Source organism: Chlorocebus sabaeus, chromosome 26, assembly GCF_047675955.1.
Source record: "Chlorocebus sabaeus isolate Y175 chromosome 26, mChlSab1.0.hap1, whole genome shotgun sequence".
NCBI lineage: Eukaryota > Metazoa > Chordata > Mammalia > Primates > Cercopithecidae > Chlorocebus > Chlorocebus sabaeus.
In genome coordinates this window covers 41,763,238-41,784,312 of record NC_132929.1, presented here as the reverse complement: position 1 = coordinate 41,784,312, position 21,075 = coordinate 41,763,238, and the positions used below count along the sequence as shown (strand labels likewise).

The window sequence follows — 21,075 nt, the reverse complement described above, 5'->3', positions numbered from 1 at the left end:
AGTAAAGCTTTTAAATAAATCATGATAGCATCTACATACACATGAAAAATAGTTCCGTCTTTCTGAGTCACAGCGTTCATTCAGCCTACAGATGATGTTTGGGTGCTCATGATTTCCAGCTCCTCCGCACCTCTCAAGGTCAGCGACCCAGCAGGTTACAACCCTTGGAATAGAAGTTCTCTGAGGCAGGAGGAACACAGAGTCCTGGAGTGCCCGGACAGGAAGGAACCTTAGGAGGCATTTCAGCCACTCCCACCGGAAAGGTTGTCTGCCCTCTGAGGAGCCCCTTGTTGGGGATCCCTAGTTAAGTGAAGCAAAGGAGTTGGCATCCCATGTAGGCACATACCTGCCATAGCTGCCACCTCAGGGGCCTGGATCAAAGTCTGCAAACTCATTCCTTACGGTCCCTTACCAGGTGGTCTAGGCCCAGCATCCCACAGTGGGAATGGCATGTGATGACTGCATCACTCTGGGCAGAAGTAGCTGACACCCCACAGGAGACAGAAGAAGCAAGGGCCAGTCTTCCGTGGCTTGTGGGCCCAGAGTTCAGGGTTTTCTTGGCTCATTCCCCACCAGGTCCACACCAGACATCTTTTTTCCCTTTCTTCTTGGCAGGAGGGAGTAGGGAAAGGAAGTAGACGGGCAAAGAAAGTCAATGATGAGGGATAAGGGAACGGGGAGGGCATTCCCTTTAAAGCAGTCCAGATCTGGGGTCCCTGGGTCCAAGGATGGGCCGGGGGCCTGAGGACACCCTGCAATTATAGCCAATTTTGCACTTGTGGGCATTTTTCTGGGGACAGCATCTATACCTTTCCCTCGATTCTCAGAGCAGTCCCTGAGTCAGAAAATGTTCAGAACCCCTGGCCTGGAATTTGGACTTTTCCCTGACTCAGGCTTCCCACTCCCCTGTTACTCAGAACCGGTGAACTGTTACGGTGTTAGTCAAAGCCTGCAATGTGAAATATCAACTGCTCATTACCCACGACAATGGGAAAGTAAGTAGATGCCAGGAACACGATCTGATCACAGACGCAGCCTCCTTTGTTCTCCCGTGCAGGGTCCGTGATGGCGCTCTCCCTGACGGGGCTCGTTGCCTTCTCCTTCCTGCAAGCCGCCCTTGCCCTGAACCCTGAGGACCCCAACGTGTGCAGCCACTGGGAGAGGTAAGGTGTGGGCCTCAGATGGCCAGGCACTCTCTGGGGGATCACCCTGGGACAGAGGCAGTCAGGGGATCCAGGAGCTGCCCTCTAAGGGTCTGCAACCTGGCTGGGGAGATGGCCCAGATGCGACAGGACAGAGCACTGTAGATTCTGTCTGGAAGGTCAGGGTGGAGGCAACTTACATTAACTGCAGTTACGACGCACCGTCCTACCCCTCCCTGCACTGGCGCTTCCCAGCCATTGCACAGATGAGAAAGTAGAGACCCAGAGGGGCTCAGTCCCTGTCCACAGCCAGATAGGGTGCAGTAAGTGGGGAGATGCGGACCGTGGTCCCAGGTGGCACGCTCTCTGATGCTGTGATGCCTTTCGTGGTCTCCCAGGACTGGCAGCCACGTGGCAGCTTGGATATGTGGCCCCAGCAGCCTGCCTTGAGGAGGACGGGTGAGAGGTCCTATTACTTCCGGTCTGGTGGGAGCAGGCTGTTGCCGGGGGTGGGCGGCCGAGGCTGCAGTGGAAGAGCAGGCTGCATTCCAGCTGCGGCACTAGGGTCCTGGGGGAACAGGCCGGGTCCCTGCAGACGGCCTGACTTTGAAGCACAAGGTTAAAGTATTGATTTTGGTGAGCAGAAAGATAGTGACCAGAGACCCAATCAGGAAAAACCGAATTAAACCCTGGAATTGATTGGCCATGCTGACCAGGACGACTCTGCCACTTAGATGTTAATAAATCAAATGAATAAAATTAAGATGAGGGCCCTATGGGAGAAGTGAATGGTAGAGGAAGAAAGGTGGGGGACTTGGAGGGGGGTCAATGCTTCATGCCCATGAGGGTGGATAGCCCAGCCCTAGGGTGGGGAAAGGCACCTCAGTCAGGCAGGACCTGGCTCTGGGGTAGCCTGGACACTTGCGGGTCAGGAAGGATCAGCTGGGAGGCAGAGGGACTGTGTCTGCACTTGTGTGATCCCTGGGGACCAGATCCTGTGTGTGGCGTCCCAACAAAGTTGAGGATGGAGCAAAAGGCAGTACTGTGGTGTGCCCGTTTTTGGTGAAGTGGGAAGAAAACAAGATCCGTGATGAGAAGACCTCAGTTCATTCCGATCTGGATTTTTCCACCTATAAGCTGTGTGACTCTGGGGAAGTCTCTGAACGGCTCTGCGCCTACTTCCACCTCTGTAGAGTGGGGAGAAGCATTATCCTTGCCTCACAGGCTCATTGGAGGATCAAGGGCAGCAGTTTCACGAAAGTGCTTTGAGGACCACAAGTGTCAGTTGCTGTCTTTTCTTGTTGACAACTGTGGCTTTGTAGGAACTGGTTATCTCGGACTTTAGTGCACCTCAGACTCATGGGAGGTGCATATGAAAAAGTCTCCTGGGGCCTATCCCCGAGATGCGGATTCAATAGTGCATTTTTCATAAGCATTCTACGTGATTCTGAGGTTACTCAGGCCCCTTGCCCATTCTGGCTTTGGTGAATTTAAACCTTTATTTCCCGGTGGGTCAGAGAGGTATTGGGAAGAGCCCCACGTTATTCTGTGGGTTTTGGACTCCAGCCTCAGAGGACCCCTTTCATCCATCTGGTCCTGTTAAGACACAGCTGCTTCCTGCTACTGTCTGTGCTGCATCACAGCCTCTCGAGTGCCTCCTTTGCAGCTGCTCACCTCTGCCTGCCCCAGTGGCTCTATCCGGAGTCCCTCTCTTCCAGGGAGTGTCCCCCTACAGGGAGGGCCTCCTCTGACTTCTCTCTCTGAGCCCCATTTGTACTCACTAATTTTCTACACCTGCCCAACATGAATACATTTGGGATGTGGAAATATTCTGAACTGAGCTGAACTGAGCTGGCATTTCAGGCTTCTTAGGCTATCAGCCAATGTTACAGCCCGGATAGGAAGACAAGGAGTGAAACCTAACAGCTAGAATGAGGTCTGGGGACTCTCTGGGCTTCTCTGGCCCCAGTGGGGAAGCCCTATGGGTGATGCCTGGTGACACCAGGTGCTTTCTTCTTCTCAGTCTTTCCAGCTGAGCTCCGTTGTAAGTTATGTGTGGATGGATCTAGCCCGTGTTGTTCCAGAAACACACCGTGGTCCCTGGAGATCGCTTAGGGAGAATTTCTCAGCTGGATTAGTGCTTCTGGCGGCTCCTCATTAATTATGCCCCTCCACCATAAAACCCAGTGTAACGACCTCTCCCGGCTAGTAAAGCCTGGCTCTCCAAGATTAATCTGGCCCCTCATTAGCATGTTGGCAAATGAGCAGTGTTAAGCCACCCAGCCATGAAACCAGGGGCACACACTTCAGGTCAGAGAACTTGGAGTTGGTACAAGGCATCATTGCCAGACTCATTCAGCCCAGGGCATCCTGCAGAGCCCAGTCCCTGCCCCATGACTGCCCCCTCCCGCCCCCTGCTGAGCTTCTCTTTGGGCATCCAAGGTCTATGTTACGGCCAAAAAGGGAGGCTGGACCCCCAAGTGCATAACAAAGGTGGGGAATCCATTCTGTGTGCTGGTCTTGCTCCTTCTCTCCCCAACATTGGTCAGGGAGGAAAGATCCCTCAGTGCCTAGCACGAGAAGTGAATCATTGCCTGTCAACGTCTATTAAACACTTACCGTTTAAGCATGTTACATGTATAGTGTATCTTGTTTTATTTTCCCACTGCCCTGAGAGATAGAAAATATTACTGTCCTCCTTTAATCCTCACAATAACCACACAACCTGGTTAGACTTACAGGTGAGGAAACAGAGGCTTATATGAATCAAATAACACATCTAAGGGCATGCTGCTAACAGGCAACAGGCTTCAAACTTGCCCCTTTTCCTGCTGCCGTGTTTGGATTCCAGGGCCCGTGCACGCTCCCCATTCATCCTCTTGCTCTGAGTGAGGTATTCAGGAGATGTGTTAGAGCAAAGAATCATGCGATCCCAGAGTTGGAAGAGGACTCTGGGTGGCCGGGGTGAGGGGTGAGTTGCCTCAGTTTCCCCAAGCCTGGAGATAAAACAGGGTTTGGGCTGTTTCTTCCTAGATGTGTGCCTCTGAGGCACATCTCAGGTATGCCAGCTAGTGGGGGCACACCAAGAGCCCTCCTTACATCCCCAATGCTTCAGAGAAACAGAATTTCCCACCATCCAGGCCTCTGAGCATTGTTGACTGCTTCTGGCCTCCTCCTTCTGGATGCCAGACCTTTGACTTTTCAGGCATCAGAGAGCTTACTGTGGACCCACTTGGGGAGCTGGCCTGCCCAGCCCCCTTGCAAGTTAACCAATGCAGTTTCCTCAGGCGAGGCAGACGTGCTTTTACAGCCTGGACCCGGCCATCTGGCCCAGGTCAGTGAGCCCTCTGGGAAAAACACTGAATAATACCAACCTACATAGAAATTAATTCCTTAGATCTCAGCCGAGGTCCTCTCTCCAGCCTGTTTAGGAAACGTGAGTCCTCACTTCAGCATCCTGGCTTGAATGCCATTTCATGCAACCCCCTGCCAGGGGCCGGCAGGTAGAAAGGCTTATTTTGGTTAAGCTGAGATCTGCTTCCCTGTGGCTTCCACCTGCTGGTCCAGGTTTACAGCTAACGGGCAGGATGACAAGAAACCACTTCTATCAGGGACATATCCTCAATGTACCCCCAGCTACACTAGAGGCAGAATAGAGTAGAAGGTAACTGGGGGAGCTTGTGGAAGCCACTTATGCCCCCGATGCTCGGTTTCCTGGTCTGTAAAGTGAGAACAATTCCACCTACCTAAGATTGTGAGGAATAAAATGTATTAAAATACTTGACACAGGGTGCTCAATAAATGTTAGCACCTATTGATACTGCAGTGTGGGCTGGGCAAGTCACTTTTCTCTGAGCCTTAGTTTCTTCCTCTATGAAATGGGGCCACTTACTTCACAGAGTTGCTGCAAAGTCCTGCTTCCAAGCATTTTCTTTGAAAACCATAAAGATATGAACAAACACATAAAGTATTTTTAAACTTGTTGGCTCTGCCTTCCAGAGCCACATAGAAGAAAACTATCCCCTGCTTCTTTATTCATTCTCTGTTAAATGAACAAATGAACTTGAATTTTAGAAAATGATCTGGGCCAAAGGTCCATAAGGGATATGTCCTGGAGCCAACCTGGGGTCGGGGAGGCTGGAATATGAGGGCATTCAGGGAAGGGGGAGGATAGTTGGGAGTGCAGAGGTCAGAGCCTCCGGACACTTGGCTGTGGAGCTTGGCCTCAGGGCTGTGGGCTCAGATGCCCTGTGGAATATCAGCTCAACTTCCCAAGTGCTAATCATGGCTCCCATCTCCCATCTGGTTCTCAGCTACGCTGTGACTGTCCAGGAATCGTATGCACACCCCTTCGATCAGATCTATTACACACGATGCACAGACATCCTTAACTGGTTCAAGTGCACCAGGCATCGGTGAGTACCTCTCTCAGATGACGGGGCAGGGAAAAGGCACTGGGCTCTCAGGGCTTGCCTCTGTGCAAGATAGAAAAAGGCCATTGGAGCAGATGCTGTCATGCGCCTCCACTCTGAACCATCCACCCAAGCCATCCACCCAAGATGCTCTGCTAATGGCTTCTTTCTGGCCAAAAGATCTTGTGGGTAGGACAGGCCAGAAGTGCTGGAGAGTTAATGCTTTTGAGGGCATCCCTCAACCAGGGATGGGGAGATGGGGTGTTGGTAGATAACTACCCCAACTTCCTCACTCTTGGGATGGCAGAAACATCTCTTAGCCACGTTCTACATGTATCCTAGAAGTCTCCAGTTGCCCATAGAAGTAACCTGCTCAATAATATACCGTAGATTGGCTGCCTTTACTTCCCTGTCTCACTTTTCTATCCTCCTACCAGTACTTCCTAGGATTGCCTCCAAAATAAACTACTTGTTCTTGAATCCTTTTCTCAGAGTCTGCATTTGGGGGAAAACCCAACCTAAGAGAGTCCCCTGCCCTGAGCAGATGTAGCCCCATGTCAGGGCATCCAGCTTGAAGAAGGGAGTGCAGGCTAGAATTCAGCAACCTCACAGCACCTTGGCCAGGCTTCCCTTAGCAGTGCTCAACATGAACAACTGCACATGGCAGTCCTGCACCCTTGTCTGCAGCCCTCCTGCAGATTATATGTTATCATGTCACTCAGGGAAAGGCAAGAGGAAGGAAGAAACAACATGCTTTAAGGGATGACCCTGAGAAAGACACTTTATTTTGGGATTCCCAGTGTACTCATCAAACTTAATAATCCAGCCAGGTGTGGTGGCTCACGCCTATAATCCCAGCACTTTGGGAGGCTGAGGTGAGCGGATCACAAGGTCAGGAGATCGAGACCATCCCGGCTAACACGGTGAAACCCTGTCTCTACTAAAAATATAAAAAATTAGTTAGTCGTGGTGGTGGGTGCCCGTAGTCCCAGCTACTAGGGAGGCTGAGGCAGGAGAATGGCATGAACCTGGGAGGCGGAGCTTGCAGTGAGCCGAGATCATGCCACTCCAGCCTGGGTGACAGAGCAAGACTCTGTCTCAAAAACAAAACAAAACAAAACAAAACAAAAACCTTAATAAGCCTTGTTCTACCTACCCTGCAGTGTCCAGGGAGGTCAGGAATGTGAAAATTACTTCGAAAAAATACAGGGGAAAATGGAGGAAAGTGTGACATATTAGCCACATGTGAAGCGACACTATTTGAAGGGTGAGAGACTAGCTGTTGAAGGATAAATAAGGAAGTAAGGGAGAGACCCCAGGGTGGGCCCTTTTACTAGTTGCTGAATATCTATTGATTCCCGATTTCTCCTTTGCTTTCTCCTATGAACCCAGTTCCTCTTTGAGGATAATTCAGGAATCGTATTGGGCAGCAACGTGGATGAGAAAACTTGTTCTGTGCTGAGAAGCCAAAGTCCTGGTTTTCTTTGAGGTTTTGCTGCTAACTGGCTGTGAGACTTTGAGCAGAGCTATACTTGCTGCTTTAAAATTCTTACCTGCTAATTCCAACATCTGGGTCATCTCAGGGTTGGTCTTCATTGATTGCTTTTTTTTTTTTTTCTGCATGGGTAGAGTGTTTCTTTTTTTTTTTTTTTTTAGACGGAGTCCCACTCTCTTGCCCAGGCTGGAGTGCAGTGGCATAATCTCGGCTCACTGCAACTTCTGCCTCCCGGGTTCAAGCAATTCTCCTGCCTCAGCCTCCCAAGTAGCTGGGATTACAGGCGCCCACCACCACGCCCTTCTAATTTTTGTATTTTTAGTAGAGATGGGGTTTCACCATATTGGCCAGGCTGGTCTCGAACTCCTGACCTCGTGATCCATGCCTCGGCCTCCCAAAGCACTGGGATTACAGGCATGAGCCACTGCGCCTGGCCAGCGTGTTTCTTTATATGCCTAGTAATCTTGGATTATATTCTGAGCATTATGAATGACATGTTGTGGAGACCAGATTCTGTTATGTTCCTCTAGATAATATTAATTTGTTGTTGTTTGTTTTGGCAGCCTGGTTACTTGGCTAAACACAAATTCCAAACTCTGAAAGTTTAATATTTTTAGCCTTAGCTAGGCTGCTTGGAATATACCCTCCATAAGGATAAATCAGTGGTCAGACACTTGGGCAGGGAGTTTACAAAGATTTTGGGGCTCCCTCTTTGTGGCTCTCCCTTTCTAAGGTTTCCCCTTTCACTCTCTCCTGAGGGGCTTTAATGAAGCCCAGACCACCCCGCACTGGGGGACTTGGGGATGATCCCGTTTGATGAGGAGAACAGGCTGGATGACCCCTGAGTTGATTCTGAGTCATTCTTTACCTGAGAGGCTTATATAACCCCTGAAACTGCCGGGAGCTGCCTTCTGTGCTGAGGAAGCAGCTTTCCTTCCATTATGGGTTTTTGACAAAGTTGAATGACCTTAGCTTACGACATTCCCAAATATCACAGATTTCCCCACCTGCATACCCAGCAGGTATGCTGGGTCCACCCTGGACTTGGCCTGTGGTTCTTCAAACGAGCAAGGTTGTGTGTTTTCTATCTGAATTTTAGTTGCCCGGAGTATTGTTGTGCTAAATCTCTCAGCACCATTCCCTTCTCTCAAATGTCCATTTGCCTCCAGTATCCGCCTGCTTTTGTCCTCCCTCAAGTGCCTTCAGGTAGTTGTTTTGTATATTTCCCCCTAGATTTTATACTTGCTATTTGCAGAAAGGTGGTCCAATAGGGGCTACTCAGCTATTACTGTATCCCCTTCCTCTAGCATTTGACTGTGGAATGAGGAGGTGGGACTGTGGAATGAGGAGGTGGGAATAAATGCTCTCGTTCACCCCACCAGTTTTGCCATAGTTGGCTGCTCCAGGCCTTGGTCAAAGGCAGAGGCAGAAATAGTAGTGTTGCTCCTCCCGAAGCCCCGGCAGGCCCAGTGTGAGAGCCAAGTTTGCTCAGAGGTGTGGCCCTTTTGGGTACTTGGAGGCTAGGGCTGCCATTCATCACCACTGAGGTGGTGGCTGCTTATTAAAATAGGCTGTATTCCTAGAACATGAATTATTTTGCTAAATTATTGAGTCACCTGCAGCTTTCCTGACGACCTAGAGTGTGCATGCTAACAGCTGTACCCTCCGTCTGCTTTGGGGTGGAATGGCATGTTTTAATTCAGTATCCTTCCCCTGAGAGCAGCCTGGCACCTGGCCTTGCTTCCCTCTCTTGCCTTTCCAACCTGCACAGGGACAAAGAAAGATGGGTGAGCCAGAAACAATGGGTGGCAACTCTCTCCTGAGGGGCTTTAATGAAGCCCAGACCACCCCACACTGGGGGGCTTGGGGACAATCCTGTTTGGTGGGGAGAATAGGCTGGATGACCTCTGAGTTGATTCTGAGTCCTTCTTTACCTGAGAGGCTTGTACAACCCCTGAAACTGCTGGGAGCTGCCTTCTGTGCTGGGGATGTAGCTTTGCTTTGAGGCCAGCTTTCCTTCCATTATGGGTTTTTGACAAAGTTGAATGACCTTAGCTTATGACATTCCCAAATATCACAGATTTCCCCAGAGTTCTGCACTATCATTTGTTATGAAGTGGGGGCTTTAAGGTGTGGGAAGGTTGTCCCAGACTGTATTATAGGACTCTCTTCCCAAGCCGTCCTGGCCCTTCATGGAACACAGCCTATAGATGTCCCTGATGACCAGACCCTCTGCTGTGCTGCTGAGGAAGAGTTCACAGGGCAAGCTCCACTTAGGTGCTGATGGAAAAGTGGAAAGAGGTCTGGCTTCAAGGCCCAAGGACTTGGGGTCGGGTCCAAGTTCCGCTCCATGACCTTGGGCAGGTCACTTCCTCTCTCTAGCCTCTAGTGGCCACTTCAAATCTCTTCCACTTTGACTCTCCACGTGAAGAAGGGGCTTTGCCTATGGATACCCCATTTTGATTTCCTTCTAAAGATTCAGTATTTCTTTTTACTTACTCCTTCACTGCGGCCATCTGTATAGCCACAATCTACCCTGTGAAAGCTGGTAGAGGTCAGTAGGTTAAGCCTAGCAGCTTTGAAATTGGAGTGAGCTAGGTTTGAATCCTGGCTCTGACCCTGATTAGCTGTGCTGGTCACTAACTTCACTAATTTTAGTTTTCTTATTCATAAAACAAAGGGTGGGGAGTTGAGGGGAACATACAAAAAATAAGAATAAAAGCTCTAAAAGAGAAATAAATAAAATAAAGGGGGATAGTAATGGTGCCTGCCGCAGGGAACGGAATGAGATGTTGCTCATAGTCTCTCTGGCATGGGGCTAAGTCTTAACACTTGTGTCAGCATAAGGTCTGGAACCCACGAGTCTGACTCCCAGTGCTGTGGCTCCATGGGCCTCAGCTTCTTCCTTTGCAGGGCGAGGGGTCGGTTCAGGGCCTTCCCAGGGATGGCATGCGAGGCTCCTCTCCTGGAGGTGTTATTTTGGCGTGGGGGAGATTAATCTACTTTCCGGGACTGAGCTGGACTTAGAGGGTCCTTTTGCCGACTCTGCCTCTGTTCTCCCAGTGGGGGGACCAATACTCAGGGGGCTGTGAGCAGTCTGGCTTGTTAGAGGGGTGGGAGGGGGCGGGCACAGAAACCCTCAGGGCCTGACTCCTATCCAGGTCACCACATGGGCTCCTCAAGCCCAGAATCTGGGTGTTTTAAGGAACTAAGGAGAAGTTCATGGTTGCCCCCCACAATGTCACTCCAGAAAATATCTTCTGCAGCCCTTCTATTTAGAAGTGACTGGGGAAAAGTCAGCAGGTTTAGTAAGTGCCGTGTTAGTAATACATTCTGCATCACAACAGCCCAAATCCCACTATCGATTTTTTTATTGTGTTCCTTCATATTTGAAGCCACCATGCATTTTAAAGTAATTATTGAATGGCATCCTCAATATAGCTTAACACAAATATCATTCTAAACGGGAGTGATTGATTTTCAATACTTTCAAGTGGCTTTCTCCCTTGTGCCTTAGGATCAGTTATAAGACAGCGTATCGGAGAGGCCTCCGGACCATGTACCGGCGGAGGTCCCAGTGCTGCCCTGGCTACTATGAGAACGGAGACTTCTGCATACGTACGTAGGGGCTGCTGCTGTTCTGGCCTCAGTGGGAAAGGGAGGAGAGGGGAAAGGAGGGGAGGGGAGGTGGGGCTGATATCCATGGTCCCTAGGCAGCAGTCCTCAGCCACACGGCTCCAGAAGTCCCTGCCTGCTGCCAGTGCTCAGAAGGAATAATGAGTTTGGTGCAAATTCAGTAGCAAGGGTTGGGCCATCAGATCAACCTCCTTACAGGGTGGATGGAAGTCCGTCAGTTCAAGGCCTTGATGGGGGATAGGGGAGAAGTGGCTCCCTCTGGAGTGGGCACTCTGAGGAGCAAGGCAGAAGAAGTGCTGGGTGCCGGGCACAGGGTTAAGGTGTACAGGTGCTCAAGACAGCTTTGCTGGATGGAAGGAGAGATGGATGGGTATGTAGATGGACAGTTGGATGGGTAGAAATGGGAAAGAGAGGAAGGAAGGCTGGGTTGTTGGATGTCAAAACCACAGTAAGAAAAGGATGGGGGCAAAGGTCAGGTGGACCACGAGGGAGTGGTTCTGGGAGCTAGGAGGATTTCCAAAAAGGATTTGGGGGACACTGGAGAAGAGGTGGGTGCATGAAAGATAAACATTGCCTCTTTTCCTATTTGTCTAGAGCAGCTCAGAAAATGCAAGCCTTAGTGTCCCCTAAGAAAGGCAAGAGCTGAGTTGCTGGCAGCGGCAGGCCCTCTGGGAGAAGAGCAGTGTGGTGCAGTGGAGGCACCCCGGAGCAGGAGCCTGTAGATCTGGGCTTCCTAGCTATGAGGCTTTGGGCAAGTCACTTAACCTCTCTGGGAGAATGATTGTAGGGGCCCTGCTGGGTTCTAAGGGACTCTTTCCCCACTTACCTCTGACCCAGTGAACTGGGGCCAGTGGACTTTCCAGTGGGCCTTGGAAGGTTCCCTCTACTGCAGGAGCGTGTCAGAGGAGCCGGGAGGCCCTCATTTAATGACTGAGAAGAGATTCCACCCCCCAAACTTCTGTCTCTTCATTTGGAGAGCGATTTTCCTTGTTAGTATTCTCTTTGCCATTCGAGTGGGTAGAGAGAGTTCGCACCAGAGGGAAAATTTGGGCAGAGTGGGTGTGTTGATGTTGGGAATAAAATGACAATTTTCCCCTACTGTTGTTAACATCTCCCCCAATGCTGGAGAAACTCAATTCTAATTGCATTACAAGAATGAATGAAAAATATGCCCTCCAATGGGTTCAGTAGTAATGGTTTTGTAGGAAAGATACAAAGCAGTTCACCTAAAAGGCCGTTTCTCAGGAGCAGGGCAGAGGACTGAGCTAGGACGAGGCCTTGGTCAGCACCTCACCTGGGATGGGGTAACCGAGACCCAGGTGTAGATGCGAGATCAGGAGTAAGGCTTTCCTGCTGCTGCTCTGTCTGCATGGAGTAGTGTGAAACCAGGCCAGGGGCAGGACACGGGACTCACAAAGCCTCAGAGACAGATGTAAGCGGCTTGCCCAAGCTCAGGGCACAGTGATGGACTCAGGGAAATTATGAAGGGAGTTTGGACGTCAGCACAGAGCTCCAGGAATGGATGAGCACATTTCCTTTCTAATTTCCATTAGTGAATGGTGGCAAAGCTCTTGGAAAGTGAAGAGCAGGGCAGAAGTGCTAAGTGTCCTGATTGCACAGGAGGCCCAGTCTTGCTGACTGGCAAGGGCAGTTTATACCTTCTGACCTACTCCTTATGTAACCACTGGGCACTGCCTTCTGGCCAGGTGACCCTAGGATGGTCCATCAGGAACTCAAGCTCAAAAAGCCACTTTTAGAATGGAAGACTTCTCCTAGGAGGGCACAGGAGAGTTCTGGTGGGGAGATGGGATGTGGGGCACCCTGGGTGCTGGTAGTGATGACACTGAATCACAGGGTTCTGGGTTTGGTCCTTGCCCTGCCACTGCCAGCTTCTTCCTCTTTATCTTCATCTTCCCAGCACCCACCACATGCCAGGCACCATTCTGATCACTTTACATACACTGATCCATCTACTGCTCCCAGCAGCCCTGTGAGGTAGGTGTCCTTATTTCTCTCATTTGACAGGTGGGGAAACTGAGTCACAGAGCTTCTGTAACTTGCCCAAGATCACACATCTGGAAAATGGCAGAGCTTGGATTTGAATCCAGGCTGTCTGGCTCCAGAGTCTCTGCACTTGGATGGCTTGGGCAGGCTTGCTCGTCTCTTCATGAACCCAGGCAAGGCTTTACCTCTCTGAACCTCAGTTTTCATTCATGTAAAATGGCAGTAGTAACACCTGCACTCACCAGGCACAGAGTGGGGTTGCGTAAATGTCAGTTCCCTCCTCCATGGCATTGGTGCTCCACATTGTTTTAGTCTTGGCTTTCAGTTGCTCAAAGAGGCCCATGGACCCTGTCCCTGGGAAAACGCATAGTACCTATATAAACATACCAACACACGAAGTCCTTTGCACACAAGTTCATTGGGTTCATGGATCCCTTGAAACCCTTACAGGGTCCTTGTTGCGTGGTAAATAATTTCTGCCACATGTGCACGTTACCCATGCAGCATGTATTGTTACTTCTTGCTACGCAAGATGCAGGGGCATAGACACAGATGATGGACCATTGCTGCCCTCGAGGAGTTTGCAGTCTGGTCAAAGGAGGGGACTTAGAGTGTGCTACAGGGTATACTAGAAAGGTGTTTCAAGCCAGTATTTATTAAGCACCTGCTGTAGCCCACCCACAGTGCTGTGCTGCAAGATAGAAGAGAAGAGTTAGAAATTTGAACAGCCCCTGCCCTTGTGGAATCTACCTTCATGATGCGAAGGCAGGGCAAACACTCAGCAAAATCATTCCATAACAGCCCAGAGACTGGATGTGCAAAAGGCTAGAAAGAGACAGACGAGCGCGGCAGGAGAGAATGCTGCCACCTGCTTCATGGGGCCTTGAGCTCCATCTTGAGGGATGCAATGACGCCGTCAAGGGGTGGGTGGGAGAGGGAACCCCATCAGCAAAGGCATGGAGGTGGGCAGTGAGGAGGCTGGCCAGACCCCGGAGGGCAGACCTGGGCTGCAGCAGGAGGTGCAGGTGGCTGGGTTGGGTGTGTCGACTGTCTAGGGTGGCTGTTACAAAGTACCACAGGCTGGGCGGCTTCACCGATGGGTTTATTGTCTCACAGTTCTGGTGCTCAGAAGTCTGAGATCCAGGTATTGGCAGGGCTGCTTCCTTCTGGGCTGAGCAAAGGGTCTGTTTCAGCCTCTCTCCCTGCTTCTGGTAGTTTCCTGGCTGCAACAGCAGGACTCTGATCGTCACATGGTGTTCTTCCCATGACTTCACATTTCCTTGTTATGAACACACACGTCATAGTGGATTACAGCTCACTCTAAAGACCTCATTTTAACTTGATTACCTTTTAAGACCCTATCTCCAAATAAGGGCATGTCTCAGGTGCTGCAGCTTGAGACGTTAACATAGGAACTCTGGAGAGGCAGGTGTCAGCTGTTACCAGCATCCTCCTGTTCCTGTTTACTGTGATGGGAGGAAAGGGAGGGGGCACCAACTGGCCACACATGGGCTTTAGGCTTTGTCACTTGCCCATGAGAGAATGGAGACCCCAGGGTGAGGAAGCTTGTGAGAGGGAGACATGGTAGTGAGAGGGTGAAGAATGACGCCAGGGCACTGGGGGACAGATGGGAAGCTTGTGAGCCTGGGATAATCAGGAGCTGGTGCCTGCAGCCCTGACCCCCAGCGTCTCCCTCACCATCGCTCAGCGGCCAGAGAACCTCCAACTTCACCAGAACCTGGCGAGAACCATCGGATGCCGAGAGTTCTCTGGATCCTGCACGAGAACATCACCTGTGCCCTGGGCAGGAGGATGTCATCCTCCCTCCAGAATCACCTTCTGGGAGCCTTGTTTCTTGCAGGCTGACAAGGAGCAGGCCCAGGTGTGAAAGCCTTGGCTGACTCAGCCACCAACTTTCTGTGCAATCTTGGGCCAGTCCTTTGCCTCTGTGGAGCAACTGTAACATAGGACGGACCATCCCTGTGTGTGGAAGGAGCAAGAGATGGAACAGGGACCCAGAGTGTCCTGCAAAGCACAGAGCTCAATACAGATGCAAGGGGGCACTGTTTTTCTCCTCACTGTACAATGTCCTCTGCCTTTGAACTGCCATTCTCATCTGGGAGCCCTCCTGAAACCATCCGTACCAGAGCTTCCCATCCCCCCCAGGCCAACTCATATCTCTTTCCGTTTCCATTATCTACAGCCACAGCTGAGTCCTGGCCCACTTTGGTCACCAGGTATGAAATATTTCCTAGAGATCACTGGGCAGAGTGCCTGCCTGCCTTCCTCCCTCCCTCCAAGCTTCCCTTTCTTCCTTCTTCAGGCATTTTTGCCTCTGCAGATGGAGCTAGTTTTATGTCTTGGAGAACCAGACTTTCACTTATGTGGTGGAGTTTGAGGCATTTTGGGAAGCTCTGTTCTTTGGAAATATTAGTGCTATATCAAACCAGATGACACAGCACTGAGTTATGAGCGTACTGAGTTTTGCTGCAGTAACAGACAACGTCCAAATCCCAGTGGCTTGAAACAGTGAAGTTGAATTTCTTCTTCAAATTAGGTGTCCACCGTGGGCTAGCTAAGGCCTGCTCCTCGTCAGCCTCACCCCAGGACCTAGGCTGATGGAGCAGCAACTCTCTGGAATGTTGCTAGTTGCTGTGGCAGAGAGAAAAGGGCTCTAGCTAGTCTTGAAGGCAGAGGGTCAGAAACATTTAGTGAGCAGTATTAGTTCCTATCACAAGTCCCATACAGATGGCCACAGTGCTCACAAACCACAACTCATTCATATGTTTGTTTGGTAAGCACTTAATAACAATATGAGACAGGTTCTGTGTGCTTGACTCCAGCAGTTCTCAAACATGAGCTGCCGAATCAGAATCACCTGGGGAACTTGTTATACCACAGATCACTGGGCCCCAGTCCCAGAGTCTCTGATTTAGAAGATTTGAGGTGGGGCCCAAGAATTTGCATTTCTAACAAGTTCCCAGGTGATCCTGCTGGACTGGGAACTACACTTGAGAACCACGAGGCTACGGTTTCTTTACTGACTCTGTTTGCGAATCTGTTACAAAGAGGCCCAGCAGGTGCATCCCCTAAGTACTCAGGGCTTCTCCTGATGGGCAGCAGGGAGAAAGCATGCCTCACTGCAGCGGGCAAAGATGGGGAGTCTATCTGCGCAGCCCTCATCTCCTGTTTCCTCTTGGTCGACATAGTTTCCCCCATGGCAAATGAACTCCCTCGAGCTTCCAGGTGAAATCTTCTGGCCCTTTCAGTGGTGGCTTGGAATGCCAGAGGCCACCCTCTGCAGTGTGGTTTTCAGGAAATCCAGAAGTGGAGGGATTCACCAGAAACTCCAGGCACGTATGCAGCTGGTAGGCCTGGCTGGCTTGGGGAGCGTAGGTTGGTCCCAGGGAAAGGGACTGTGCCAGCCCTAGGGGGTGGTCTGTACATGGCGGCTGAGGGAGCCAGCAGCTGAGGGTCTGGGAGACTGGCCTCACGGATGGACTCTGGTTGAGGGGAGAGGATTCTGGCGGGGGGTTGGGCAGGGGGCAGGCAATGTAAGATTTAATTCAGTGAATTCAACACATCGACTCTGTGCCAAATTAGGTACTCCTGTTTCATTATTGCTGTTGCTTTGCACAATTATTGTTTAAATAATTGAATTCTTATGTTTCATAATTCCTTTGCTCATCATCTCTTCTTGCATCACTCTCCTAGGTTCAGCCTCATTCTTCTTGAAAGATCTTTAGTTCTTTCAGGGAAGGTCTGTAAATGACCAATGCTCCTGTGCTTTATTTGTCTTATGCTTTGATTTTGCCCTTGCTCTTGAATGATGGTTAAGCTGCCTGTGACATTCTAGGCTTTCAGTCATTTTCTTCCAGCAGTTTGAGAAGTGGTGTTCCATTGCGTTCTGGACTTTGTCTTGCACTGCTGTGCGGTTTCCCTAGGATGTATCTGAGTGCGGAGTTTTTGGGGTTTTTGTTTGTTTTATACTGTTTGCTTCTCGGGGGTATACGTCATCTTTGAGCTAAGGATTCATGTCCTTCATCAATTCTAGAAAATTGTCAACCATACCTCTTCAAAAATCTCCTTTCTTCCATTCTCTTAATTTCTCCTGTTGGAGCTCCAATGTGTTGGATCCTCGTATTTCATCTTCTGTCTCTCCTAAGTTCTCATTTTCAGTCTCTTTATCTCTCCATGCTGCACCTTGGACATTTTTCTTAGATCCATTTATTAGATGCTGTAGTTCTGCTAATTAACCTGTCTGGTGTGGTCTTAATTTCAGTTTCATGTTTCATTTCTAGGAGTTCTATTGGTTCTTTTTCGGATATGCTATGCTTTTTCTGTCGTGTCCTATTCTTTCATTATGAATTCCATTCCTCCTTTTATTGCTTTAATTATTTTAAACATATTTCTTTTATGGTCTCTTTCAGATAGTTTTATCTCGAGCGATTAGTTCTATTAGCTCAAGTTCCTAGAGTATCAATTCTCCTGTTTGTGGTGCCTGCTGATTCTCCATTATGGCAGATTGTTTCCTTGTACAGGTTGTATTTTTTTTTTCTATTAATTTAGCCCTTTTTCCCTCTCTTGTGCCCCGAATCATACAAGGGCCCCCTACACATTAGTTTTACATTTTCTTGTTGGGCACTGTAATGGTTTTCCCTGGTTCAAGATCACTCTTTGGTAACCTGGTTTGGGATTTTATGCTGTTTGGTAAAGGCTTGGGGTGTTTTTTTTGTTTAATTGATGTGAATTTCACATACTATAAAATCATTTTAAAGTGTGCAATTCGGTGGCCTTTAGTATATTCACGATGTGCAAATATCACCTCTATCTAATCACCCCTCAAGGAGACCCCATACCCGTTCAGCAGTCACTGCCTATTCCCCTGTCCTGGCTTTTCGTTTCTTGTGGGAGACTTTTCTCCATCCAGAATACCTTGCTTTATCTCTAGGTTGGTGGGTAGCATGTTCAAATCCCTCTTACATGGAGCTGGCAACTTCCAAGGCCAAGTCTGCCCTTGTGTGGGTGTGAAGTCCCTGGCTCCCGGCCTGCGCTGGGGGTGGGAGGAGGTGGCTGTTGCCAGGTCTGATGTTCCCTGAGCTACCTTGGCTTCAGCATCTCACATTCTGCTCTCCTGTAAACTCCCGCTTTCCCCCACACTTGGAAATTTACCTTGCTCTCCTTAGAGCTCAGCTATGCATTTAAAAATGTTTTTATTATATTTTGGGGGCACTTTTGCAGCATGAGGAGCTACATTAGCACTTTCTGCCTATCACTGGAACCGACCCTGTTTTACAGAGAGGAGTGGAATGGGGGCTTTTATTTATTTATTTTTATTATTATACTTTAAGTTCTAGGGTACATGTGCACAACGTGCAGCTTTGTTACATATGTATACTTGCGCCATGTTGGTGTGCTGCACCCATCAACTCATCATTTACATCAGGTATGACTCCCAATGCCATCCCTCCCCCTTCCCCATAATAGGCCCCGGTGTGTGATGTTCCCCTTCCAGAGTCCAAGTGATCTCACTGTTCAGTTCCCACCTATGAGAGAACATGCGGTGTTTGGTTTTCTGTTGTTGCGATAGTTTGCTGAGAATGATGGTTTCCAGCGGCATCCATGTCCCTACAAAGGACACAAACTCATCCTTTTTTATGGCTGCATAGTATTCCATGGTGTATATGTTCCACATTTTCTTAATCCAGTCTGTCACTAATGGACATTTGGGTTGATTCCAAGTCTTTGCTATTGTGAATAGTGCCGCAATGAACATACGTGTGCATGTGTCTTTATAGCAGCATGAATGGGGGCTTTTATAACCAATCCCTGTGACGTTTAATTCAATGCCTTCTTGGAGTGATTGCTAACTTTCAGCCATAATAATGACAATTGTGTAATGTCTGGTGGTTTACTGGTGCTTTCACCTACAGCATATCACCTGCTCAGGAGACTGGAGAAGTGAGCATTGTTGTTACTGCCCTTTTACAGGACAGAACACTGAAGCTCAGAGAGGCTAAGTGACTTGTCCACATGGATGAGCGGCTGGCCCAGGTTTCAGATGGATGTGACTTCAAATCCTGTACTCTCCCCTCCTATAGTGGGTTTTCTTTGAGTAGGAGAAACCTGTGGCCAGAAGAGAGAAGTGGAGTCAGTCAAGAGGGCAGGGGAGGAGGTTTGGAGGGGCAGGAAGTGACTGAAGCTATACTGGTTGGAGCTCAAATTTTTGCTAAGGTGCCAAGAGGGCATGGGGGATGGAGGAAAGGGTGTATGTGTAAGCAGCATGGTGGGGCCTGTCTGAAACTCAGCCTCTCCCTAGCTGCTGGGTAAAAGAACTCACACCTGACCCTCTAAGAGGCTCCCCAAGGAGTCTTGCGTGCTGCCATCACCAGAAGCAGTGCCGACGCCACTCCCTTGGGTCACCAACACCTGGTGCTGAGCTTTGCTGCTTCCATCACCATTTATTATTATTAGATATCTATGCCTTGCAGGTCCTACTGGGTTCTGGGGATGCAGAGATGAATTAGAAGCACATGGTCTAGTAGGAGAGATGCCATCACAGAAGGATGAGCACAGTTTAAATAGGGAGGCAAGGAAGGCATGGCTGCCCGTCCACCCCCGGCAGAGCCCCACTCAGTGGTCAAAATGAACGCAGCCCCTGTGGTCTGGTCCCCAGTCCGTGGGCTTAGAACATTGACTTAGAATGTTCAGAGTAGCTGAGATCCAAGGGATGATTCACACTGACCAAACTCATAAATACTGATGCTTAACCCTGATGCCAGTTAATTCATTTGCAATGAGAAACGTAACTACCAAAGATTTGTCCTTGTCCACTTGTTAGTGCTTGCCAGACCCTCGATAAATAATTGTTGAAAGAGCAAATTCATGGTCTGGGCACCCAGAATGCCTGGTGGTCTCTCTGGATTCGCCCTTCTGTTAATACCTACTTTGGATTCTTCCTGTTCTGCCCTGGAACTCCCCCTGTTTGGGAGCCATACGGTGGTTGGTACAAGTACTCTGTACCCACCATCCTGTCTCTCCCTTGGCCCCTCTGCACCCTTGTCCTTCTGGTTGTGAAGCTGCTGTGCCTGTCCATCTCTCCCACTCAGAAGTGAATTCCTGAGGCAGACGGATCAAGTCTCTGCAAGGCTTTCCCCAGGGCCAGACTCAGTGTCCAGCGCTGAGTACTGACCAACCACTGAATTGAGTGAGTGAAATAGACTCATACCCCAAATACTGAGAGACCTCTCAGGGAGGGGCAACTAACTTTATCTAGGGATGGAAGGAAAGGGGGTCAAGGAAGACCCCTTCAGAGAGGTGAGTTTTGAGCTGAGTCTGAAAGATGAGTAGGAATTCACCGGGAGAACAAGAGATGGGCAGTGGGTAAGACGGAGCTTCAGTACTCAGCTGGCCTGAGAGTGACTCCACTCACTTCCTCTGCTAGCTGTGTGCCCCCAAGCACGTTGCTTTGCCTCTCCATATCTCAGCTTTCTCATCTGTAAAATAGAGCTCCACTGGGTACATACCTCTTTAGGCTGTTGTGAAGATTCAGTGAGTTGCTACAAGTAAAGCATTTAGTAGAGGGCCTGGCATGTGAAGAACTCAGTAAAACTTGGCTGTTGTTCTTGGCTTACTTTTGTGAGGGAGGGCCTTGTCTGGCAGAGGGGCAGCGTGAGCAAAGGTGAGAGGTGGGAGATAGCACAGGGGTCAGGACACTGCCCAGACAATCTCATGAGGTCTTCAAGGGGTTTAAGTAGCAAGCAATGCCATGAGGTGGTGTCAGGGAGGGGTTGTTCTGGGGGCAGCAGCATGGACCACCAGTGAAGGTGGTGAAAGACAAGTTATGGGGGGTGTGCAGGGATGGGTGAGCCATGGACGGCCGTGCTCATGGACTTGGTCAAGGGAATGAAGACCTGGGGTCTGGCGGCTGGGTTTTGCTGGCCAAGCTCTAGCTTTCCCTGGCCGGACTTTCCTCCACCCTCAGCGAGTGCCAGCAGGGCCCCTCGTGCTGAGGCAGCTGTGGGAGGATTGAGGCATCGCTTCTTAATCACCAGCTGTGGCGGTAATTAAGCCTCTGCCATCTGCACCGGGCGGCCTCTGAAGGGAAGCCTTTGGTTGTGTCAGAAGCAGTCAGGCATTTATGTAAGCTCTCTTCCTGGGTTTTCCTGGGCCAGCTGAAGCCCATAAAGTGGCTACCCTGTGCCCAGTCTAAGTGCCAGTTTCTCTACGGGAACTTGCCGACGGCCCTTTTGATCTTCTGAATTCATACCTTGGATGTCTGGTCCTTGTTGGGCGTTTGCTGCTTGATGCTGCAAGCCCCACATGGCCTGGCCCCAGCTGACTCTGTGCCTCCCACACTGGCCTCCTGGCTCCTCCTGCACACAGG

General features: G+C 49.9%; 1 protein-coding gene across 11 annotated transcripts in view; it reads left to right on the top strand.

The window, feature by feature from the left end:
• Nucleotides 1–21,075, top strand: part of MEGF11 (multiple EGF like domains 11) — a 380,349-nt gene that overhangs the window by 126,921 nt on the left and 232,353 nt on the right. For 10 of the 11 annotated variants that reach the window (XR_012091518.1, XM_073012262.1, XM_038008843.2 and 7 more), the window contains exons 2-4: nucleotides 1,058–1,163; nucleotides 5,456–5,557; nucleotides 10,567–10,667. Coding sequence is in view for 10 of the 11 variants with exons in the window: in XM_073012262.1 (XP_072868363.1) it covers nucleotides 1,066–1,163; nucleotides 5,456–5,557; nucleotides 10,567–10,667 (301 nt within the window). In the remaining variant the exon portion in view is untranslated. Of the gene's footprint in view, nucleotides 1–1,057; nucleotides 1,164–5,455; nucleotides 5,558–10,566; nucleotides 10,668–21,075 lie in introns of those variants that run through there. The other variant, XM_038008853.2, reaches the window with a different exon arrangement.